This window comes from Epinephelus moara, chromosome 13 (genome assembly GCF_006386435.1).
Source record: "Epinephelus moara isolate mb chromosome 13, YSFRI_EMoa_1.0, whole genome shotgun sequence".
In the NCBI taxonomy this organism is placed as follows: Eukaryota; Metazoa; Chordata; class Actinopteri; order Perciformes; family Serranidae; genus Epinephelus; species Epinephelus moara.
The window spans coordinates 20,879,851-20,905,599 of NC_065518.1; the positions used below are offsets into that span (position 1 = coordinate 20,879,851).

General features: G+C 42.9%; 2 protein-coding genes across 6 annotated transcripts in view; both read right to left on the reverse strand.

The window, feature by feature from the left end:
• LOC126400136 (liprin-alpha-3-like) overlaps window positions 1-7,357 on the reverse strand; it is a 39,239-nt gene extending 31,882 nt beyond the window's left edge. For all 3 annotated transcript variants that reach the window (XM_050060646.1, XM_050060645.1, XM_050060643.1), the window contains exon 1: window positions 6,119-7,357. The gene's annotated coding sequence lies outside the window, so the exon portion shown is untranslated. The remainder of the gene's footprint in view (window positions 1-6,118) is intronic.
• A 138-nt stretch (window positions 7,358-7,495) lies between these two features.
• On the reverse strand, window positions 7,496-22,777 carry si:ch211-234p6.5 (pleckstrin homology domain-containing family A member 7). 3 transcript variants are annotated; one of them, XM_050060763.1, is made up of 24 exons: window positions 22,523-22,777; window positions 18,745-18,814; window positions 18,516-18,614; window positions 18,341-18,413; window positions 18,139-18,239; window positions 17,874-17,992; window positions 17,569-17,781; window positions 17,155-17,440; window positions 16,341-16,400; window positions 16,056-16,208; window positions 15,288-15,347; window positions 15,100-15,180; window positions 14,824-14,976; window positions 14,590-14,688; window positions 13,936-14,044; window positions 13,616-13,683; window positions 12,496-12,600; window positions 12,323-12,413; window positions 12,000-12,049; window positions 11,420-11,536; window positions 10,938-11,324; window positions 9,547-9,668; window positions 9,307-9,416; window positions 7,496-9,176 (listed from the first exon to the last, which is right to left on the reverse strand). In XM_050060763.1, the coding sequence occupies exons 1-24, from the start codon at window positions 22,561-22,563 to the stop codon at window positions 7,993-7,995; spliced, it is 3,951 nt and encodes a 1,316-aa protein (XP_049916720.1). In that variant the 5' UTR covers window positions 22,564-22,777; the 3' UTR covers window positions 7,496-7,992. The 3 variants fall into 3 exon arrangements, with proteins under 3 accessions (XP_049916720.1, XP_049916719.1, XP_049916721.1); XM_050060762.1 differs by having other exon boundaries at window positions 11,420-11,539; XM_050060764.1 differs by lacking the exon at window positions 22,523-22,777 and adding an exon at window positions 19,301-20,038 and having other exon boundaries at window positions 11,420-11,539.
• Between the last annotated feature and the right edge of the window lie 2,972 nt (window positions 22,778-25,749).

Below are 25,749 nucleotides of genomic sequence, written 5' to 3' on the forward strand. Positions count from 1 at the left end.
TATTTAGAAGATAATTACTTACATTTGCGCCCACTCAGTCCTTTATAATGTGTCGCTGATTGGTTACAGAGACCAAAATAAAAAGAATGAGGCGTGGGACCACGGCGTGGGACCACGGCGTGGGCGTAGTTAGTTGGTCTGGTGAGTTTTAAAGTGTGTCATGTTAGTAATAGAGGAGAGAATTGCAGGTTAATGTTGCGACATAGCATGCAAGTCTTCCTTGCTTGGTTTGAATGGGCATAGCATGCAAGTCTTCCTTGCTTGGTTTGAATGGGATGACATACGTTTTCTGTTTTCATTGACCGAACATAACTTTCTGTAGGCCAGCTATGAGCTTTTTGACTGGACAACAGCAAGCAGTAGCCAGTAGTCCGCTTTGCAGCTCCTTTAAATTGACAAGCACGATCGAACGTTCGAATGATTCACGTGATGAGAGTGACAAAAGCTGCCACAAATATTTTTGACAGTTTTGCCTCTTGGGTGTCCGCTAGAGACTTCGCCTCTTTGGAAGCTTCTGGTCTGAACGTACAGTAAAGCCATGTGAGGCAACACCAGAGGCAAAGCAATCAGTGTGTTCCAAACAGGCATGTTTTGATCGTGCACTGCACAAGTGTTAATTGAGCAGGTGAGCTTTGTTAACTTTGGGCAGAGCCAGATTAGCCATTTCCCCCTGTTTCCAGTTTTTATGCTAAGCTAAACTAACCAAAGTAGCCTTAATGACCTGGCCCAGCATCGACCTGAACTCGGCATGTTGGATGACATTAGCTGGGCCGCGTCCGGTTGCCCGACGCAGCTGACACTCGGAATGGATGACGCTCCAGAATCGAGCCATATCAGCTGGCTCAATTTGGGTTGCTGACACTACCAGCACCGGGCCATTATCAAAAATGACCTGGCCTAGCTGCGGCCCAAACTCTGCATGCCGGATGAAATTAGCCGGGTCACTTCCGGTTGCCTGACTCAGCTGAGACTCAGCATGAATGACGCCCCAGGATCAGGCCAAATTAGCTGGCCCGATTCCGATTGCTGACACTGCCATTAGTGGGATTGACTGCTGGCTATAGCGTTACAGTATAATCAACAGACAGATATGAGCGTGGCATCAAGCTTCTCATTTAGCACATGGCAAGAAAGCAAAAATGTGTAGGCCTAATCCAAAATGTCAGACTGTTGTTTTAAGGTATCAGTCACTGTGGTCTTGGTGAGATCAGTGTGAATTAGTGCTGATGAAAGTGTTAAAATGCTAATCTTAATGACAAGATTTTTTTAATTGTATGGACTAATTCAAACTAAATATGTTATTGTGATTCAAATATGTAATTTCACTCCATCAAGCTTTCTTCAGTCAGCTTTGTTGTAACTTGTTTGCATATTTTAAATGACCTTTTTCAACTGGTTAAATTAAAGCCTCTGTCTCATGATGCAAACAGTGGGCCAAAACGGTATGGATTCAGGCAATCAGCATTATTATAGCGCCTCATGTCCCTCTCTTCTTCCCTACCATATTCTTCACTGTCTAGTCTACAATACTCAGGGGCTTGTACTGGCCTTTATACTTTTAAGTGGTTTGGACTGATTTAGTGCCCCATGCAGGCTTCTTTACGTCAGTGAGACTGGGCAGCACAGTAAAGAATTCTTTTGTCCAACCAAAATCATCCATTTTGTAAATCAAACATATTTAGCACACAGACCTCAGCAGCAGTGAAAACAAGTCTTGCCAGTGGTCTTATTATTATTATGGACATCTAGGTCCAAAGATGGGGACTGCTTGCTGGTGATTGGAGGCCTGGTACAGCTCTAAATTAGCTCCTCATGCTGGTGAGCTGGCTAGAGTACTTGGCAACTTCACTGTATGTCCCACTAAAAAACAACTTCCTTCCTTCCCCGCTCCGCTGATGGATAATCACTGATGCACGACTGAACTGGCATTGACTGCATTTCTTTAAAATACAGTTTAAGGGTTCAGAATGAAATCAGATTTAGGAAATGTTTCATTCTGCTCTGCCACACTGACGGCTGCATATACAGTAAAGTCGTCATAACACTGTATTGGTATACGTTAACAAAGGGGTAAACCTGAAAATGTGAGGCCCTGGTATGGTTAATATCAGAGGTGTAGCTTAACCCAGATGCAGCATGAAACTGAGCAATAGCCTGCTAAAATGTACTTCTACAAGGCAGGGGTACCCCAAGAAATTTCTCAAAGGGTTGGCCAAATGGGACCACTGATAATCTTGGGGTGGTGCACCCAAACCAAAACCCATAACTGCATTAAAAGAAATTTGATTATGTTGTTGATGCTAGTTGAAAACTTTGTCTGTGCTAATGTTAGAGTTAAGGAATCACATACTGAAATCCTTTGGTTTCTTATTTTGCAGTTAATATTACTAATTATCTGATGTGTATAGAGTAAGATCAGTAAGTTAACATTTTGAGTTCCACAACAATCCTCTTTAACGTGTGATGTATCTATACATGTTAGGCGATTAATTGTCCCTCAAATAGGTTGGTCGTCCTTTTCCTTAAAACAATATACAGCTTTAATTTGAAGCAACACATTGATGGTAAGGAGAAAAACATTTACTGGGGACAGGCCTTCTCAAGTTTAGAGAAGACTCATGGGTACCCATAGAATCCATTTTCATTCAGATATCTTGAGGTGATCGTTCAAGGGACTCCTTTGAAAATGGCCATGCTAGTTTGTCTCTCGCCAAAATGTTGCCTTATTTGGAGTGTTATTTAGTCTGTTTCCTGAAAGGCTAGCATGACATGGTTGATACCGACTTGATTCCTTAGATGGGTCCATGTCATTGGTCCGACAGCCCATTGGTCCGACATCCCATTAGTCCGACTGTCCGCGGTGCTGAACGGCTCCCGGCGGGCGTATTTCTACCTTGATGGTGCGCCGCGACCAGCTGGGTCAGCTGGGAAAGGCTTGAGGCAAAGCAAGCTCACAGCTTATGTGTTTGTCAGTTTCTTTTTCATTTTAACCCACACCATGATCTTTTCCTAACCCTAACCAAGTGGTTTTTGTGCCTAAACCTAACCAGACCTTAACCACAGGGCATCATGATGATTTCGGAACGGACTTTGGAACAATGGGTTTAATATGATCGGAACAATGGGATGTCGGACCAATGGGCTGTCGGACCAATGGGCAGTTCCCCCTTAGATTGTCTGCTTTCTGAAGATACCACTATGTTTGCGCCAGCTTAAAAGATGAGCGGGCCACAGCCTCTTAAATACCGTAATCCAATTATTTTGGCCAAGGGGGCAGCAACTGTATCAGGGTGGTATTAGCCCCCTGCTCCAGGGCACCAGGATCTAGGGTTGGGCAATATATCGATATTAAATCAATATTATGATTTGAGACTAGCTATTGTCTTGGTGTTGTCATTTCCTGGTTTTAAAAGGTGGAACTACAGTAAAGTGATGTCATTTTCTGAACTTACCACTGTTCTGTTATTAACCCATTTAGGCATTATATCCACATTACTCAGGATAATTCCTAAAAAAAAGTCATTGTGTAATATTTTTTTAAAGCCAACCCTACAATATCTTTGCAATAACTATACTGAGGTATGTGGTCAAAAATATTGTATTTGATATTCTCCATATTTCCCAGCCTACCAGTGACCATAACTTTTTACATTTAAAGAATTAATTTGAGGAGGGACTCATTTGGTGACGGCGCCACTGCCCTGAATGGATGACTCTGAATGTGTCACTTATTTGCGTCTTCTAAAAAAGAAAAAAGTTGATCAAACTATGCCAAGTGCGTCTGATGTTTGCTCAGGCTGTTTCCTGGGGGCTCTTGTAAACCAAAGACTACGACAGCTCTGTGATCCACACTACCCAAAAATAGCCTCCCGAAATCCATTTGAGTTAGTTCAGGACCTCGAAACACCTGAAATACTCCTGCTAAAGCACAGGGCGGCCTGTAAGAAAAACTTATCTTGGGATAATTACTCATCGTCATTACCAGCAGCAGCTTTTCATTAGCTCAGCAGGGGCAACAGAAAACAGGCTAATGGAATTACTGCGGACTATTGTATATATATTGTACAGTAACAGTTTGGTGTATTTATCCTGTGTGACATGATGAATCCATGCTGGAGAAAACAAAAAGGATTCATCGCTGGAGTCAGTACAGGCAAAACATAACTGTGCAGCCTGCAGTTTTGACTCAAGCGTCAGCTGTGAGGTCACAGGGCTTCAGGACCTGTGTGTTTATGAGTGTGTGTGGAAGGGAGAGAGACAGCTAGAAAACAAGAGAGCGCACTACATGTCTGGTGCATCAAAATGACACTGTAGACTAGTTATCATGCTAAAACATTCAGCTTTACGAGCACTACTGAGGCCAGTTTTCTATCTATGAATAGTTGCTGCAATAGAAATGAGTGACATAAGCGTGCAAACAATGACATGTATCAATAATGTGCAGCTGCATGAGATTCACTGGTGTAAAGGCTGAGCTTATGTCACAGTGTCACCACACTGAAATCGATGGAGTATGTGTTTTAGTGTCCGCCTGTGTGCACATGTGGGTGTTTTCATATTATGATTGCCCACATCATCATCATCATCATCATCACCACCATCATACACAGCCACACTGAATCCTGCCTATAGCCGCCTTCACCCTGGAGTGGACAGACTTGGCTTTCCAGTATCTGGTTGCTACATGACCAATTAGGACAAGGCCCCCCCAATTAGGCTGTGTATCATGTTACTAAATATTCCCTGCCACCGAAAAATGGGCAAATGCCACAGCCTTGTGTGTGTGTGTGTGTGTGTGTGTGAGAGAGAGAGAGAGAGAGCAGTAAAAACAGCTCTCCTCCACCAGACACTGGGGCGGGGAGAGGGGTTTGCAGGCTCCCACAGACAATCAGAACTAAAGAAAGAAGAGATCGTTTTTTTTTTTTAACATCCTGTTACGTGTTAAACCACCTTCCCAGCGACGGATTGCACGCACGCCTGGTGCATACTTTGCATTTCAATAAAAGGCAGAGCATATAGCGAGTAATAATGAACGCCTTCCTCCTCCTCCTCCTCCCTTCCTATAATACCATGAAACAGTACCCCCTGGCCAAGAAACGCATCATTGGAATCGATAAGTGATTGTCGGCAGCTGGGTAGAGGGGAATGAAAGCGCCGGGATCCGGGCTAACGCGCTTATATTTGCGCTGGCATCCACACTGCATACTGGGCTAATGGGGGGGGAATGACGGGGGCTCTCCAGATGACAGGTCTGTGGCTACCTCCATTTCTCTGGATGTATGGAGGAAAGACCATTCGATGATAGGCGCACGGGCGCGCACGGGCACGCACGCGCGGATCTACATTCTTATAGTAAAAAAAAAAAAAGCAGTGTATCGGAGGGGATCTCTAAATTGGCCCTTCGTGTGTTCAAATGCATCAAAGCAAACAGGAGGACAGTGGAAAGCATCACGTCAGGAGGATGGGCCAAAAATGCACATCGCACATTTTCAGTAATGGGCCTGCCTTCTTCAGACATTATAGAATTATAAGCAACTCCATAGACCCTGTGACAGCGCTGAGGCGAGCTGGGAGGTTTGACTACAACGCTCCCAACGGCAAAGGGCTTAGTTACAGCCATGATTAATTACAAGCAACACATAGTAGGCCAATATACAGTGGCATCTTATCATCTCTCCCTCTCTCTCTCTTCCTTTCAAGCAGCTATCACCTCACCTAACTGTATGCAAACGGGAGCGAGCAAGCGCGCCCTAAATAAATCGTGCTGTGCGCTGCCAACACACCTGTCAATGCCTGACACTGACATAGGCACCGAGCGCTCCATAGTCCATCCAATATAAGCCTATTTGCCTCTATTCAAATGGCACCCCCTCCCTTCCTTCCTTTCCATCCACACACACACACACACACACACACACTCATGCACACATACACACCACCACCCCCCCTCAATCCTTCACAACACAATCACTTGTTATCACACACATGCACGCACACACATGCATTTATCATTACATTAGTGCGTGCATATTTCTCCTCCGCGTCAAGCTATGGATGTTATCCCCCCCTCTGAATGGAAACTGGGTTGCGATGGGGCGGTGTGAAGTTGCATCCTTACCACAGTCATCGCGGGGAGCCTGTAGTGTCCATGTTTGATGTTAAATATTCCTTAGGTCCATCACCGCCGGATCGCGCCTCGGTGTCCGTGCCCCTCATCCGAAACCGGAGTAATACTTAGTGTATGTGTTATTTTTCCTTCTTCTTCTTCTGTCTCTCTTTTTCCACATGTAAACGGCGAGGAGGGGGGGGAGACGCGGAGAGAGACGATACGCCACCTTACCACAGACTCCCCCTCTGTCGGATTGGAAGGTAATGGGTCTTAAAGAAACATTCTCTCAGCATTCTCCGCATCTCTGTGATTTACGCGCGCGCCATGCGCTCACACGCGCGCTCGCAGGCCAATCAAACACCTGATTAATTATACAGTGTGTATGCATATCAGAGGCAAACTCACTGACAGACATATTACTTGCAATTAACCCATATTGCCTGATAGGTGCAGCTTGAGCAGAGATGCACTCGTTTGATAGAAATAGAAAATGTATGAGGGAAAACATGCACATGGATTCTTTTGTGCATCATAAAGCTGTGCACTATCTGCAGTGTGCTCCTGCAAATTTTTTTTTTTTTTTTGCTCTGTAGGCCCAACTTCAGACCATGAGAAAAACCTCTTGGTGATGATATCCAATATTCTGATCCATGCTGTCCAAAAATATGTCAGTAATAACTCACAATTTATTTGCAGTTTTATGGAAGTCATCTCCACAAATCACTTATTTTGGGGATCATGTTCTGCTGCATGCATGCAGTTTGAGATATGAAAACTGTATGTCCAAATAAAAAAAAGAAGAAAAAAAAAAGACTTCTTATTAAAATGTATTCATGCAGGCCTTTACTGGAAAATAATGACAGTAATATCCAATCATGGCAGTAATATGTTTAAAGTTACATCTAAAGGCCAACTTAATACATTTGCATTAACTGCATCCACACAATATAAACTCACCAGCCCACGCATGAAATATAATCTCATAAAGGTTGTTATTAATGTGCATGTTGACATTGATGCCACATTTGTAAACAGATATGGTCTCTCTCTCTCTGTCTGTGTGTATATGTGTGCATATGTGTGTGTAGCCCAGTAAACATAAGGTGGTGCTGTCTTTAAGAGAGAGAGCCTGGGAAGGGGTGATGTAATGTGTTCTCAGACAATGATGTCATCGACTGAGACACGGCAAGGATTTAAAGTGACAAAGGCATTTTCACCGGCTCTGTGTAATTCTGCATCAGGGCTTGTCAGAGAGCAGCACCCAAGCACCCGAGGGGAGACTTTCATTGAGCAAAAAAAAAAAAAAAAAGAAAGAAAAAAGGATGTATGAAATGAGAGACATTAATGTGATCCATGCAAATACAAAGCAGGAGTCGGTATCTGGATGTAGCACACAGCATGTTTATTAATCAGGGTATTTGAGATACAAAACACATTTTGTTACAGTGACAATGACAGGGTTATGTTGCCATCCACAAGCAGCAATCACGTATAATTTCTTTGTGATGTTAGATGCATGTTTAAAGAGGAATGAAAGAGTTAACCTCAAATGCAGGGCACATTACTGCAACTATACATAAGGTATTTGATGTTTACCATCACCTGGAAGAACATCACTATATTTGCATGTTTTTGTTATCTTAAGACTTTTTATTTTATCTGCACCATTTTCAAACCACATATTATGAATGATGGAAATGTTCAAGTTTACCAAATATAACTATTTCTGACATTACATGTTCCCATTTTACCATTTCTAATCCAAAGTTAGGTCCAAATTCCTCCTCCTTAGGCGTTTTCCTTTACCATAAATCACTTAACTGTGTTCTTGTCCTTCCCAAGTTCGTTCCTCTAAGCTCCTTAAGCCTTCACTGTTCTCGCCTCTACAAACTTGTCCTTAATACAGTAACTCGTGCCTTCCCGAAAGAGGCACTCCGAATCAAACTCCTTCCCTCGTGTGCAGAGCTGGAGGAAGTGATGGAGTGGTTGTGGCTTCCTTCTTGGCCCGTCTCTTTGCTGTTCTCACTTAAACTACGACATTTCTTCAGCTTCTCAGCTCTCACTTGGTCCACCTTTCTTTCTTCCGATTCTTTCGCTGCACTTTGTTCTCCTCTTGTCTTTTCATCCATGGTCGGATCAGAAGCAGAGTCCTGAGCAGGGGCTCCATGGACAGTTTCTCTAGTTTCCAACTGGCTGTCTTGCCTTAGGGTGTCTTCACATTCTTTTTGAGGGATCTCCAATTTTGCTGGACTTTCTGGGGTACCCAACCCTGCTTTTTCCTGGGTTGAATCTTGGAGTTCATTATTAATTGAGAGGCTGTTTTCATTAACATCTGACTGCAAATGTAGGCTGAGATTCTTGCTCTCTTGGTGAGAAGATCCCCCAACATCACGGGTTGCTTCATCAGGCACAGGTTCTGTGATCAGCAGTTCATCTTCAGGCCTGGATGTTGTTTGAGCGTTTGAACCCCCATCATTCTTTGTTATATCTGTGTCTGAAATACTGATGTCACATGCGATTTTATAGAAGAGTGAATGGTTCTCTTTCATTTTCTCTAAACTCTCACTGACTGCAGATGACATTTCGTTTGAATCAGTGAGGTCGTCACTGCATGCTGGCTGGTTCTCGACATCCGATATCTCCTCGTTGCACGAGTCTACGCCATGGATCTGCAAAGGTATGAACCCTTGCCACTGGCTGGTGGAGAGGAACCACTTGGCTCTCAGATCGGAGGATGAAAACTCTCCGTCATCACCTTCAGGCTCATCAAGCTCTTCCTCCTCTTCATCCTTGGAACTTGTAAATCCCATGCCTCCATCTTTCTGGTAGACGGTCATGGTCGAGACGTGATAGGGTGAAGCCGGACGTTTGATTTTAGTCTTAGCAACCCCTTTTCTTCCATTGTGATCTTTGTGTTGTGTTTTGTTCCCAAGTTTGACCTGACTTTCAGATTTTTTCGCCTGTCTGTTTCTTTCCTCTTCATCCTGGGATGTGCCACTTGAAAGCTGAAGTTCTGCAGAACCTCTGATGTTATCACAGCTTCCATAGCCACCGTGGGATTCATGGGCTGAAAACAGGAACAGAACAGAACTAATGTAACCTAATATGTGATCGCAATAAAAAAAAAGGCCTAATTCTAGTGTCTTGATCTTACTTACAATCCTTAACTTATTGATTTTATGTTCGGAAATATGTACCTGAGTTCATCCTGTATTTTCTAGCTGTGTCAGGGGGCACCTGATGAACTTCCTGCCCCTCCCCTCTGATTGGTAGCTGATCTTGTGTAGTAGCTCTCTGTCTGACTGCGCTGATAGACAGACATAAAGACAGACAGACAGAAATAAAGATAGATAGAACAACCACTTTTTCCAAACCTTCATATACATAAAGCATATGTTCATACATTTAAGTATAAGAATGAAAAAAAAACATCCCACCTTCTTATGACTCTCTCCCGTATTCGTTCCACACGTCGGAGTTTGGCCTCGCGCTGCTCAGGGGTCAGGCAGAGTTCAGGTTCCATGTCAGAGGTCAGGAGGGCAGAGGGTCGTTCATCCATCTGTTCAAGCAGCGTCACATTAGGCCCTCTTTAACAGCTCAAAAGACAGACTTAACATTGTTTTATTAGCTTAATACTCAATGACTTTATTTAAATTTAGGAGAATTGCTTATAAACATGAATCTGAACTCATTTCAGATAACATAAAATGTCACATCACTTCTGTTTGGGCTGTCAGAGACCACTGCTGTAAAACATGGTTAAATACTAAATCCCAAATCAGTCTACTTGAACTTCTGTAATTTGAGTTTTGTAGCAGTCTGTGCAATAGAGGCCTAACAAGAAGTTAGACCTGTCTGAGGTCTCTTCAACCCCATACACACTGTAAGTAATGTCGCTATGTTGGATAACATACTGTACATTTCCTTGTCTGTGAAGTACAGTTGTACATTTTTTTGTTAATTTCCCTTGCAAGCTCAGTTTGTGTTGTTTCTGCAGACTTGGTTTTAATATAGTCAGAAAAATATATATTTTAAAAAATGCATTTTTTTTTAAGTTTTTCAGTCCTCTTTTAGTCCTTCAACCCATACAACCAGACATGTCATATAATATGACCCACAGGAGCAAAAGAAGATCAACACAAAAATGACATAAATGACAGTTAATTGTCAGAGTTTTACGTGGTTTACATTGTGAAATAGTTAAAGTTTGGTTAGGTTTAGACAACAAAACTGATTGGTTAGGCTCAGGAAAAGATCAGTTGGTTAAGATAAGTATGTTTGTTGTATAACTGATGTCACATACATATGTAATGTTATGCACATAAAGTCAGTTAAGTAGGTTACAATAGACAGAATTACCCTAAGATGACTTTTGGTTTTACATGGGACACAAACAGCAGTCTCCTGGGTCAAAGTCCTGAGTTTGTTGGACCCATCCACTGTGACCTTGCCAAGCGAACTTCATCACTTTTTTTTACTAAGTCACCTGACTTCCTCCTTTACTCCCGTCATCATTACAACAGCCTAACAATTAACATATAACCCATATACATATGGGTTGCAATGAGCTGCTCGTACAAACGGCCTGTGGTGTTGTTTTTTGGGAGGACAGTCTCTAATTTTTACACATACAACTGTGGCATCTGTGGGACCTCAAACAATGAAGAAGTAAAGCCAATTTTAACCAAACACAGAGGTTATGTCAGAATGAGATGAGATAATATCAACTACAATGAACTCGAAAATTATTGGTATGGAATCACCGTTCTACAAAATACAGTGCTTCAATCATGTGAATCTGATTTCATTTTATTTCATTCTTTCTTACCCTGACGTCCAAGCTCTCACTTCCGTTTCCTACCCCTGCTTGGTCTTGACCTCGATTTCTTGGGGTCTCTGTGGGTTCGCCTCTGCTCGATTCTGACCGTGACACCCTCTTGGGGGACCTCAGTACTCCCTGATGCTGCTGCCTGTTTGTCCTTTTAATGGGCTGATCCTGGTTTTGATCAGGGCCCTCCAGCAGTAGACGCCTGGGTGGCTTGTTCAACATTTTTTTATTCTGCTCGGCCAATCTTTGCTGCATCTCAGGCGGGATCTGCTCGGGCAGTGGGTTGTCGAGCTCGGGTGGGGGATCCTCAACAGAGACCCGTCTGGCCACGAGAGAGGACGGCAGTACGGCTGTAACAACTCGTGTCACCCTTAGAGGAAAGGGTGCCTGAGGAAACACCAAGGTGGATTAGGGAATGCATATTTGGTGTGTAATACAATGTAGTGATTCAGTCAGTTACGCTGATTGATGATTTGGCAGACCTCCTCTTTTGTCTCTGAACTTTGACCTGGAGTGGGTATGGGGGGTTTCTTTCTATTAGTCATCCTCTCCTGATTCCTCTTTATCCGCTCGATCTGCTCCTCTTCACTCATCTTCATCTTCTAGGAAAGATATAGGCTGTTTAGAATATGAGTCATTTATGAATCTGCAGTATGCATGTCGAAAAGGTAACGCAAGAACCAGAATCCATGATTTGCATATGAAAAACACTATTATCGTGCAGAGGTGTGCATATGGTTGCCTTCATCTGTATGTCTGTATGTATATATGTATGTGTGTGAGCATGTGAGAAAGGGGGGGTTGGGTGGCAAATGTGAGAAGACAGAGCTACTGCACTGAGACGTGAGCCTCTGCCTCCCCCTCTCGCCTACAACAGGCACTGCAACATGCCCTAATTGCAAGGAAGATGAGAGAATCAAAGAATTGGAATTTGGCTGTGATTGCAATGAGGGGAAAAAATCAGCTTTGACTGCTTCTATATTTGGAGCGTTTTGGATCACATCGCATACATCCAGATATAGTTATAACCAGCAGCAAACAGGAAATAATGAAGGATCAAACCTTGGTTGATTGGTTTGTTGTATCTGGTGGGATCCACTTTGAACCAGATTCTAAAGATGAAATGAAAACAGAGGAAAGAGGAGTGGAAGGATAGAGGGAGTGAGAAAGGATGGGTGGGAGGAGAGGGTGACAGGAAAGAAGAGAGAGGAAATATGAGGGTGGAAGACAATACAAAGCTGGGCTCTGGGAAATAAAACATTTGCATGAAACACCTATTAAAGCTGTTTAATAATAGATATGTGAGAAAATCTTAATCTACAGGCCATTGTATTAATATCACCCTTTTCATGCACTGTGTTTGTATTGAATATATCTCTGCCAACCAAATGCGTCTTTCGGTGCTTTCACATTAAGGAGGTCAGGCTGGCTGTTTCCTCTTCTCTGCACAGGATCAACAGCGTGGCTGTAGATTCCCTGAAACATAAGCAGAGAAAAAAATGTTTAAACATTTTTAATCGATAAGGTTAGCCAGTGATGATGTCTATATTTCACAAACCTCATATGGCGATTCTGTCCAGCCATGGCCCTGATCCCTGCTCTGGTAACATTCCTGTAGCTCCTGGGGTAACGGTGGGCGGAGTGGTGGCTCTTGTTCCACATCCTGAGGGCATAATTATCACAAGGGATGTGATAGAGGATTTTACCACATCCATACCAGACTGACAAACATTGATACTGCATGCCTCAACATAGTAGTATCAATCTTTAACACGATCATCTGGTCATCTCAACAGTCAAAATGTATTTTTAGATTAATTTAAGGCCCAGACATACTAGACAGACATCAGAGAACTCATGTCAACAAAAGGCTGACTGTTGCGTCACTTCATGTCACCTGTATCTCGGCCAAAAAATTGCATTTGAAGACATCACAAAGACTACAGCCAATGGCCAACTAGCATGTACCTTCTGCACCCACATGAAAGAAAATAACTCCCCATACCAACAGGCAGCAATATTTGTATTCATCATTCGAAAAGGTACACTAGGAAGGCCAATCGGACGGATTCAAGATGCTAGTTAGCCACTTAGCCCAATAATGACACAACCCGATGTTGAAAGAATAAAGGATTTTACTCGTGAACGATAACACAAACAGTCATTTGTTTGCTTTCCTCACTTCCATTTCTCTTCTCATGCACTGAGCTGAAGTGCCTATCCTAGTGTTTTCATTTAAAGATGGGCTCCTCCGTCATCACTGGCAATTCCGCATGTTGAATCAGCTGAAAAAAGTCAACAAGGGCCAACAAGGGCTGATGAGTGCCAGCGGTGCAGGACACAGATGCTTGCCAACAGCGGCTGACCATTGGTTTGATGTGTCTGGGCCTTAATGATATCTGAATGAAGGCAGAAGATGGCACAGACAACTCTGGCTTGCACATCCTGCTGTTCGGTTGATCTACTATCGTACATTCTTACCAAGTAAAGTAGCCTAGAATCATACCAAACTCCAAAGAAGAGTTCTGCAAATGTAAAACAAAATGCTGTGGCCAGATGCCAGCAGATGGATTTAACCTTCGCACTGAGTGGACAACAATTCCGCATTTGTTCATAAGCAGAGAGAGGAAACGTCAGGGAACGCTGACAACGAAACAAACAATGGACAGGAGTCGTACCATTCCACTGTGCGGCCTCTCTGTGGGTGAGCCAGGGGATCCAGGATGTGGAGATGTCGGCTGGTACACTGAGGGGGAGACAGAAAGGTCACTGTCTTGACACTGTTCATCTATTGTCAGGTTTTTAGATGAGCCAGGCAACTTTGCTCACTGGCAGCCCCAAATGGAAGCAAGAGGTAATTGTTTGACCACCACAAAACACTGAAATATCACCTTATTTTTGTTAACTGCTAACAATCATGTAGGCATAATTATACAGTCTAAACTTCTCCATTAGCCACAGTCTCTTAGCATGACAGTGAAGAAGAGGTGATGCTTACAGTGGTGCCTCTGTAGTCCCAGCAGGAAGCGGAAGTGATCCCTGTTGATCCTAAGTCCGGCCAGGATGTCCTCCATCATCCACAGCTCTCTCTGGGCCTGAGACTGGTCCTGATAAGAGAACGAAACAAAAGTTATTACTCAAACTTATGAGCCTTAAAGGTTCTGTATGTTCATTAATATAGCAGCAAAAAACGATTTGCTCTGTAAAGATATAGTGGATGGCGTGCTGAGCAGAGAATGAAGTCATGCTGCCTCTGTGTATTTTGTAATCTGAGCTTCTCTGTACTTTGTTGTGGTAGACGGTCTGGCCGTGTATGCATGTTAGCGTATGTGAGTCACTGTGTGTGTATCCCACTGGTGAGCTAATCACGGTGTGTCTGCACTGCGCTCATGTGTTAGTTACCACTGACTCATGGTGGCCGAAAAGCATTGTCGCCCCCATACATCAACACTGTTGCCATTGTTAGCACTGTTCACGCTGTTATCACTGTTAGCTGTGAGCTCAGCCACCTCCAATTGAGAGCCATGTGCAAACAATTCTGGCTCCGACTCTGAATCATGAATATTCTGTACTTGTGTGACGTTAAGGTCAATGGCTAAAAACTATAAACATACACACACATAACACACACCTGTTTGTGCTTGTCAAATACCTGTGGCAGTCCAAAGTGACAGATGTGCTGAAGATGTGAACGGATAACCATCAGTTCACTCTCCATTCTCTCATACTGACTCCACACCCTCTCCATTTCCTGAATAAAAAGATCGACAGTTTATAAACATATTACATCCGTGCTGAATGATTAATGGCATAATAAGCAAGGCAATCCAAGCAGTGCCACTGTATTGTCTCATTCTGATTCCCTGCACCTGTGCTTAATACACACCAATGATACATCACACATCCTGGCACGGATTGTGACCAGCTCTTCCTGAAGCAAAGCCTTCTGGGTCAGTGCTTCTTCCTGGGCCCTGGGCCCCTGGTTTTTCCACTCCTCCAGCTGCAGTCTGGACACCTCTAATGCACACTGGCAGCTGTCCTGCGAAAAGGAAATTAAGTCTTTCTTACTTTCATCCTTAAACCAGTCACAACATGCTAATTTTCTATTTGCTATTCATTATTTATAGCCTTAAATTTGTAGTCTAATGGGGTAATTACTCACTTTATCCATTTGTAGCTGGGCCAGTTCGACAGACAGAGACTGGAGCAGCTTGTCACACCCACACAACCTTGTCAACACAGCCTGAAAAGGGAAAAATCAAAACTCAGAGAGAAACATATAATAAGATAAATAGCAGCAATGTACCATGGTGACAGTTAGCCATATGGCAGCATTGTAAATATACTCACATCTGCATCACTTTCAAGAGGCCTGATTGGTGGGGCTTCCCTCGGGTCAGGCTTTGGGGGCTGAAATGCATCATTGTTAAAAAATATATTTTTTAAAAACAGTGCTTTTTGATATTGCTTGTTCCTGTTCGCCAGCTTTTATCAATATGTGGTTGTAAATTTAATTTTTATACGATCTTTTTCAAATATGTTTTTATGAAATACTTTGTGTCGGCTACAGTCGGTTAATATTGGTTGACGCTTGAATGCTTTAATGTGAAGAGTGAGCTGTCTTTCAAGAGAGCATTGTGCAAGCTTCAGCCCTGTGGTGACACAAACAGAGACTGCAGCCATTGGTCATAAAATTGAAAGAAATATATTTGGCAATCAGCTGCTTCGTGTAACTCTCATGTCATATGTTATAATCACAGCAGAACTTGACAAAATCAGACAAAACACACATATATAACTAGAATTAAACACAATAAAAACAATGAGCACAATATATGATTTATTAGTCACAAATAAAATGGACACAATAAGCATTAGTGACAATATAGTACGGTGACATGGACATAAAAACAAGTCAGTGACATACATATTAAACTTCAGGACAGTATCACATAGTCTACAAAAACACTCTCGGTTATACTGACAAAATTAGTCTGCACAGTTAGAGACGACACCACAACACAACAGTGTTTTTGAGGACACATACATATACAGAGAACATAATACAACTTGTACCACACAAGACACTACAGGAACACAGAGCATAGCTGGCTGTACCATAGCTGGCGGTAGCACACAAACAGATAAATTGCTGCGGTGATGGTGATGATGGTGGTGGTGGTGGTGGTGTGGGTGGTGGGGAGCATGTGCGGCTCTCGATGACGGGGGCAAAGGGGGCAGTAAGTCTGCATGTGCGCCTGTGGAGTAGCTCTGAGGAGAGACAGCATGTAGATGACAAGAACAGAGAACGCATGACATTATACAAAACGTACTGTGCCACCGTACACTGCTGCACACCAGTCTGGATGCTTGCTATACATGTATTGTTCATACTATAATCACCTTTCCTAAGGGTCGTCTCCCACTCGAGATATGATGGACAGACCCATATGTAGGTGTGGGCTGTAAACAATGAAAAGACAAGGTGTGAATAACAAGACAACAAAATTATGTTAAACAGTAATGTCTTTTACCAGAAATCATGACCCGGTAACTCAAGATAATCCACAGACCTTGTTGTGAGCAGTTTCATGTAGGAACTATTTTCTTTCTTTCAACCTACCAACTGTTTCACTGCGCAGAAGGAAGTGTGCATCTACTCATGTACGAGGGGCTCTTGTGTGTGACAGCGCGAGATGTAAACATTAATGACATCCTCCATGGCTGAGCTGTAACGTTAGCTAGCGCAGTGGTGCTAGGTGAGCTAGCAGTAGATTCATGCTTCCTTCTGCGCAGAGATAAGGTTGACGGGTGAAGTTCGGTGGAAAGAAAATAGTTCCTACATGAAACTCCTCGCAACAAGGTCTGTGGATTATCTTGAGTAACCAGGTTATGATTTCTTGAAAGAGGCATCGCTGTTGAGTTTTTCAAATGTTTTTTTTGGAGCTTTGAGCACCACAAGCCGAGTGCCATCTAGTTTCATTATACTGGAGAAAAGGCAGACATCTCTACGGCCGATATCTCCAACACTCTGCAACTCACATCAAAACAGTCTACACTGATAAACAGCACTACATGTAAGAGGAAAAATATGTGTTTTTGATTTGGGGGTGAACTGTCCCTTTAAGTAGTGTGCTTTGACATCATCAGGATTATTTCTTTAACCCTGGCCATTGGATTACATTTTCTGATCAAGATCAACCATACAAGTCCTGACCTTGCTTAGATTCTGCCATCTTTCCGTGACTGGAGTTGTTGGAGTGGATTTGAGCTCCAGGTTAGGTGAGGCCGGTGCGTAGTACAGGGTTTGTGGCACCATGCCCGAATCATCCTGAGGTCGGATGTCCACCCTTCCCACTGGTGTGTGAGGTCGTGACCCCAGCTGACCTCTCGAGGTCAGAGAACCCATTTCTGTCTGTGTGGGTGGTGTGTTTTGACCAGAGTCTTCCTCTTGGTGTGGACCACAAGCTCTTCTTCCATTATAATCCGGAGGACTGGGTGTTCTATTTGAAGAGAAAACAGAACAGAGATGCCAAAGCTGGGACCTTCCTGGTGATGCTTTTTTTCCCCCTCTAAGTAAACCACTGGGATTTAAATATGTGTCTTTCACACACACAGATGACTTGACAACCTGCTGTTTCTCTGACGCACGCTCCGCCTCCCCCTCTGCTCTGAGCGCGACGTCCCCATCCTCCCACCAGCGAGATGACTCGGTTCGCTCAGAGTCCTGCTGACGTGTTTGTGTCTCTGGGAGGGACCCTCTCCATCAGAGGGGGGTTTAGGGAAGTCCACCGATTCACTGCTGCCACCTATCTGTGTGAAATCCTGATAGCTTGAGCAACGCCTGAAAGCATCAGAGCAAAAAGGGGCTTAACACTAAAAAATGCTTGAGATTCACTGTATAACACCTCACGTCCGTAATAAATAGTGCTGTACCTGTTCAGGGAGCTGTTTGTCTCCATCGCAGCAGACTGACTGAGGGCTCGGACCCAACCCAGCATGTCCTCCTGAGTGTCAGCACTGAAGAAATAGGAGCGCATCCCTTGGTGCACCACCTAATGTTACAGAAATCATTCACAAAGTCACACTGTTGATGTGTTCAGTGGAGTTAGAAAACTTCCTGTGTGATCCACAATATAAGACTTAAAATCAAATGTTGACAATGCATTTAGTGACTGAGCGAGCAACCGAATGATGATACCTTGAAGGTAAACTTTCTGTTCTTGCATTCTCGTGGCGTGCAGAACAGGATCTTGTAGCTCGGCAGTGGGATGCTGCCCAGCACAGATTCTTCTCTACTGTCTGCCAGGGCGACAGAAAAAGAAGAAGAGTTCATTGTTGTACAGTCAGAGCACATGAAAGAGTTTCATTCCAGGCAGAGTGTTTGGCTACAAGCTGTGTACCTTTATAGTAAAACAGACAGAAGTTGGAGAGGACAAACCACCGCCTCTTCCACAGCTTCAAACCAGAGCTGTCCTGCAGGAGGGAGATTCATTATGGGCTGCTCTTTGCTTGAATCAGTCACTCTGCTACATGCAATGATGAAGTTATAAATTGTTAACCATGTTGGGAAATTACTTTTTTGTTGAGCCATCCTCTGATGACCACAGGACAGTTGGGGTCTCTCTTGGCAGCCTGACATCTTTTCCCAAATGTTTGCACCTTTCCATCGCTTTCCTGTTACTCAAAAAAAAAGGAAGTTATATACATTTGAGTAAATTTAATCCACTCAGTTATATATACTTGCATGCAGTAATGGCACATGCGTCAGAGACAGACATTACAAGATAGAAAACTTAAAACAAGCCTTCATGACAGGAAAGTAGGAAATAGTAGCCACGCTGGATGCTTGGCTCACTCTGTCCTGGTCATCCATTCTGCAGCATAAAACACAAATATTCAAATACAGACTGCAGTTGAAAGCATCCACAGAGAAACCCATAAAAAGAAAAGACAGATAAATTACTGAGAAGAGGCTCACAGTCACAAACTTTTGTCAGAAATGTCAGAGCAGGATGCAAATGTCACATCCAAAATGTCAGCGTTTGCACCCAAACCAAAGCTGAATGTGAACTTTAACCAGGATATATCATATATAAGTGTGTTTTTAAGACATTATTCAAGGTCATACAGTATTTACTTAGTGGCACACACACACAAAAGACACAAGATGTCTACATTATAATGGATTTTTGAATAATCAAGCAAAGAAATCGCAAAATAAAAAGGGCCTCACACTCACAGTGCCACACAAAAATCTTAAAAAAATTGAGTACACATGTGACGTGAACAGTCTAGCTAGCTTTTCCTACACATTTGAATGACTTGGTTGCCCTGAGTGACGCTAAGACATGAGGCCTTACCAATACAATCTGCACCAGAGTCTCCCTCAGAAGAAGCAGTCAGTCACTCCCATGAGAAGCACCCCATAACCTCCGAGCTCACATTTGCCACATTCCCATATAGTTGAGATTTTTTCCCAGTCAACTGTTCATCCACCCAGAGACTTTGGTGTTACGGCTCTCCCACTTCCAGCAAAAAGTCTCCCACAATTCTATTCTGAGCCACAACAGGCCGGTGCGCATCCCCACCACGAAACTGACAGGTGACAGCTGCATCGCCGTGGTAGCAGGGAGGGGCCCCAGGACTGTGTGAAAACCAATCTGGCAGCAGCGACGGGCTGGTATGAGAGACGAGATTTGGAATGTGTCCCGAGCTGCAGAACTGCAGCGTGGACTGCTGAGGGCAGACAACCAAAATAAAGGAGCATGGAGCCGGGGAAGTGAAGGGGCCTGTTGAAGACGAATGTGTGGGAAGGGGTGGGTTTTTACTCTGTCACAGGTTTTTGGGTTTCTGTAGAGTCATGCTGTCTCTTCGGGCACATGATCACAAGGTTTTATCAGCAGATCTGTTTCTGTGCAGGTCAAACGGTTGCATGTCTCTGGCACCTGTACTTCCTGTGCAACTAAGTACTTTTTTTGGTATATGATATTCAGAACTATGTTTTCACTGGTTTATAATCACCTAAAACTAAGAGTCGTGTTTTATTTACCTAAGAACGAGCTGTTTATATTTAGATACAGAGCGGGTCCCCCTCCACAGAGTCCGCCATGTTGTTTCTACAGTAGCCCAGAACAGACAAACCAAACACTAACTCCAGATAGGGCCATTTACCTTTTTGCATTTTTGCATCAGCCACTGTAGTTCTCCTACACGCTTGGCACACAGGAAAAGTTTCAGCTGGTTGCAATCTGCAACCTCAACCCTAGATGCCACTAAACCCTACACTTTAAATGCCTTATTTTTTATGTTCCAATACTATTTGAATTACTACTTATAGTACTATATAAAGTACCATTTACTTTATGAATTACACAGATCTATTCCACCTTTACTTTCTTACTGTAGAGCAGTGGTTCCCAACTGGTGGGTCACGGTCCAAAAGTGGGTCGTGGGTCCATTTTAAAGGGACTGCAAGTGACTGCAAACGTGTCAAGTTGGTAACAAACACACTTTGTTTTGAAGTACAGTGAATTTCTGGCACAGAATTTTGAATATTTTGAAGTGCCATTTTCTGCTGTAGAGTGAGTGACTAACAGACAGCTACTTGACAGAGACAGCAAACTAGCATGACGACATGACCAAATGCAAGTATGACGCTGCATGTATTAAACTGTGTGGACCTTGAACTAATGACTAAGGAGAAAATTGGACCTTGTGGCTGGACCAGTTGGAAACCACTGCTATAGAGTATATGTGTATTTAGAAAAGGTGAGTATTTTGAGATTTTCAGTTTGTATTTTTCCTAAGTTTCTATTTTGTGCCAAACTGCTTGCTGTTTATATGTAGTATCTGTTGTATTTTAATCGGTCTGTGAACACCACATTTTTTATGCTTAGCTACTTTATATGTGTGCTGCATTTAAACCAATAGCCAGAAAAAATGTTTGCACTGTATGTTTCTGCAGACCATGGATATGTTTCCTGTTATTATATAGCTGATATGCTAAAATTTTACATCTCTAACAACACTGTGATTAACATGCTTATATTCAGGCACAAAAATCACTTGGTTAGAGTTAGGAAAAGGTGATGTTTCGGCAAAAAAATCCCCGTCTGAGGTAGCACAAAAGCCGCTGTAGAAGCAGTGATGGGCCTCTGAAAGAAACAGTGTTGCTGTGCGTTGCTCTCAAACAGTGGCCTGCAGCTTAGCAACTGTCCCACCTACAGTAGGTGACAACCTGGGTGACAACCGACCGTCATTGCTGTTTTGTTGGAGCAGTCTGCAGGTTGGCAGCCGCCTCGCCCAGGTGACATGCTATCCACCGTCATATGCTACATCACTTTATAAACGTCAATATGATATGTATGATACGCATGAAACGTACGAATCAAACATGTCTGTGGTTTGCAGAAATGTACAATACCCCCATTTTCTGTATTTGCAGTTGATGTATGTATGTTTTTTTATCATGTGCAATGTAATAATGATGTACAAGCTCACGTGACTACTCAAAGCAATTATTATTTGAGATTTTAAAACTGGTTTTCAGCTACTTTTAACCAACACCTGTTGTAGCTGCCTCAGCAAAGCTTCATTTCCCAGCTTATCTAAACTGAACAGTTACTGTTGATCCTTATAAAACAGCAGCACAGATGAACTTGAAGATAACAATTCATGAGAAACTGAGACCCCACAGGCACTCGTGGGTGATCCAGAGGTCTACGTCCATATCAACCACAATCCTCTGCAAGCGAGACATGGAGTAAATAGGGGGGATACAATCAAGTCTTTGTGAGAGATGAGAGCAGAGACCAACAACCTCATAGCCGCTGGGGGTTACGTGGGTGTTGTGAAATATTTGGAAAATCTCCTTCTTAATCAGCGGGGGTCACTGCTCGGGGAGGAGAGGACTTAAAATGCTAAAGAGGGATGGAGGGGAGGACAAATGGTGGGTCTGTGTACCACACAGAGTGCGCTTTGTGGCGCCTGAGGACTCTGGAGCATCATGTGAAGTTGGACACAGAGCATGTTGAATAAAATATCCTCCCTCTCCATCAGCAAAAACATTTGCATGTCTCCTGCATTCTTACGCGCTTCAATGTCAACAAAATCATCACTATCTGTTTGACCTTGATAAGTTAGGTGGTGACGTAAGGCGCTGTCACAGCGATTAATTTGACTGCCTCTTGAGGATACTGGATTATTGTACACAGCATATATCACATGGATTTACACAGTGACGTTGGTTTGTAGGAGGCATAAAAGTTGCTGGGTAAATGCAGCTGAGATATCACAGCCTAGCAAAGCTGAGAAAAGTCCCCCAGTGGGCCTGTAGTAGTTCAGCCACAGATAATACATCACATCACTGCTTCACAATGCTGGTAACCTTGAGCAACAGCAGTCTTTTTGTTTACAATGTATAACAAACTGTGCTGTAAACATATACAATTAATAAAAATACAGGATATATTCATACATTCAAGTATCTTTCTGTGGTTTTTAGTTGAATAAATTAAATTAAGTTGTTCAAATACTACTTATAAATAAACAAGAATCAGAATGAAGATGCCATATTGCTGTACCTGACTAATTGTGGCCGCCTGCTGACTGCTTCAAGCTCCATCACTTGGCACCCTTTCCTCACAGCATCTCCTCAGGCTTGGCTGCCCTCTTTCTGCCTACCAAAAGCTCCTGTTGCCCAAACACTCCGCTTCTCTCCTCGCACGTGTGAACCTCCCTATCTGTTTCTCACTCCTTCCCTCTCCGCCCTGACTTGTAGCTGCAGCGTTTGTCCGGTGATCTACCTACGCTGGCTGTTAACACTCTTCTGTCCTCTAACAGTGCGCTCTCTGTGAGCCCCTTCGTCCCCCCCTTCTTCCTCTCTCGTCTCCCTCCCTCTCACCCTGCCCTTGACAGCCTCTCTGTCTTATGCTGAATGTGGGTTGGTGACTTAGGAATTTACACAAAAACAGCTGTTCTTCTCTGCCCCTTTGCATCACTTGAATTTAATTTCTCTGCTATTCGATCTCGCTTCATGTCGATGAAAGATTTGGATGCCAGCCTTGAATCATCGCCCTTAGTAAAGGCCCAGCTATTCAGAGTATGAGGGGTTTGCTCCAACATCTGACATTCACTTGTAAACTGATAAACAGAACTTCAGTCCTGCTAATAATCAGACCAAGGTGACTTAGTTACAGGTTGAAGCTGTAATAGATCAGTTCAGTTGAACATATCCACTGAACTTATAATTTGAGAGCACTGAGGCAAAGTTAAAGCAACAGGAAAACTGTACAGATTGGATAAGAAAAATATGTTTTATACTACTACAAATTATTAATATTATTATCGTCATTATTATTATTAGTATTATTATTGTTATTATTATTTTCGCCGTTATGTTATGTGTTCTCTGCTCAGCAACCCTGAAGAATAGACAAGGAAACAGCTTCATATTTCCTGTCATGTTTAGTTTCAAAACAGCTACAGTAAAACTCTTCAACCACATATCTGAAGATAGTTATAATGTCAACTCAGGATATTATTATTGTTTTGTTTTAATTTAATTTGATTTGATTTGATTTTATCTTGTTTTATTTTATTTTATTTTTTTGTTGTTGACATATTATTAGTTAGGTTGAGTTTTTCTAAGTGCACTAGGAAGAGTATTTCATGGTTATTTTTAAGTCTCACACGAATGCAGCATAAATTGTTTCCCATGTCCTCATCTGTTGAAAATAATTGCAGAAAAACTGGACAATATTTCATATAAAAACGTGTAGCACATTGTGTGCCGGATGCATTGTGACAAGTGCAGTGCAGTATTTGTATGGGTTTTGCTGTAGTGTTTTTTTTTTACTCTTTTTAAATATTAACTTCTTGTAGTGCAAAGTCACTTTTTTGGCTGCTTTAACTTTTTTCCCCTCAAACCCATCAAACATCCAACATGAAGGTCACAGTCTCCAAATTCTGATGAAGAGGAGGAAGGTGAGTATGAGATTGGTGTTGCGGATGCCTGTGAAAGTGATCTTATTCAATCCTCTGACAACAAAGATGAAGATGGCCATCAATAAACCAACAAAGAGGAGGATAAAGACACCAGTGAAGATGCCGACTCCCTGTCTGAAGAGGATGAAGAGGACTTTGCAGACATGCTCCATGCTCCCCTCTTATCCAGCAGATCCCACCTGATGAGGACTGGTGACAAGTGGATCCTCCTGTCCCTGCTGACACTCCTCTCTGGTCATTTTGGACAGCATCAGGAGCTTCCTGGGCAGCAGGTGGAACATCCAGCTGAAGGTCTATCATCAGTCTTTCAAAGGTCAGAGTCTGCTCCCTGAACTTCAGGCCTCAGTTCCTCCATAAAAAGAATCAGGAAAGAAAGCTACACAGAGCGGGTAAGTACAAAGAGGCGGAGGCGTAGCTGTAAGGACAGCCATGATGAGTCAGCACCCTCGACTTCAGGCTTCAGCTTCTTCACATACAGAAGATACAAGACAGGTCCTTTTGATTGCCCGAGATGGACTGATGACAGCGACTCTGATCAAGACTGACATTCCTGTTTGCTGAAGGATTGGAAAACCTTTGCGTCTTGCAGGGCAGGCAAACCTTAGGTAGCCCTTAGTGGTGTCTTGCACCAGGGCCTGTTTGTACATGTCTGGTGGCAGGATTGTCCCTTGGTAATCTTGAGGGCTGGCAGAGACCCAGGTTGCCTTCCCACACGTCTGGCGGGGTTGGCGATAACTAGATAGCATCTTGCACCAGTGCTTTTTCATCTGTCTTGAATAATAGCTCTCACAAGAGGGGAGTTAACGTTATTAACGGCATTAACAAAAATGCCCTGAGCACTTTGATTTAACTTATTGACTAGTTTTCTATACCTCACTCTCTCTGTTTTACTTCCCATCCTCATAAATACGACAGGAATGCCTAAAGATGAATTTATTCAAATTTGGCACAAACATCCGCTCGAACTCAATGATAAAAATCATTAGTATTTGTTGGTCAAAGGTCAAGGTCACTGTGATTCCCCAAAACATGTTTTTGGCCATAACTCAAGGATTCATACACTAATTCCGACAAAACATTTCACACAAACATCTAACAGGATATTATAATGAGGTGACGACAAAATATATCTCTAACAGGTCAAAGGTCAACTTCACTGTGACATCATAGTTTTCTGCAAAAACACTTTTCTGACCATTACTCAACGTCATATCTCAGTAACAGAAGGGGAGACATTTGGTCAGATACTGAATTGGTGACTCTAATATTGGGTGGCCACCTTGAAACTGTGCTGATTGTATAACTCTTCTGTGCTGCTAGAGAGAAGATGTGTGTGAAGTATCCATGTTTTCTTGAACTGCAACTTGACTAGTTCACTGAGGCACACAAGTACGAGGTGGTAATTCTAGTTTTAGTTAAGTGTAGATGGCTGTAACACACAGAGGTAAAGTAATAAATACTGACATTAAGAAAACCCATTATCATTTTAAAAAATCAGTCAGACTCAACATAAAGGATTTCCTCGATGACAGAGAAGATGTGTTTACTCCAGACCAGATAAGAAGGATTAAAGACTACCGGACCAGCAGAAGGGCTGTGGTTGCCTTTCTCTTAGCCGGCTAAACAAGTAATCCCCTCACTAATACTGCAAAAGAACTAATAGGGACATAATGTGGTGACAACATTATCTCATTGTTTGTAATATCATTCCGTCATTGGAGGATACATTCAACAATACAAATGTTGCATAGTTGGGTGTAACATTATTCATTAGGCTACTTGTTTTTCTGTTTCACAGGGCAGG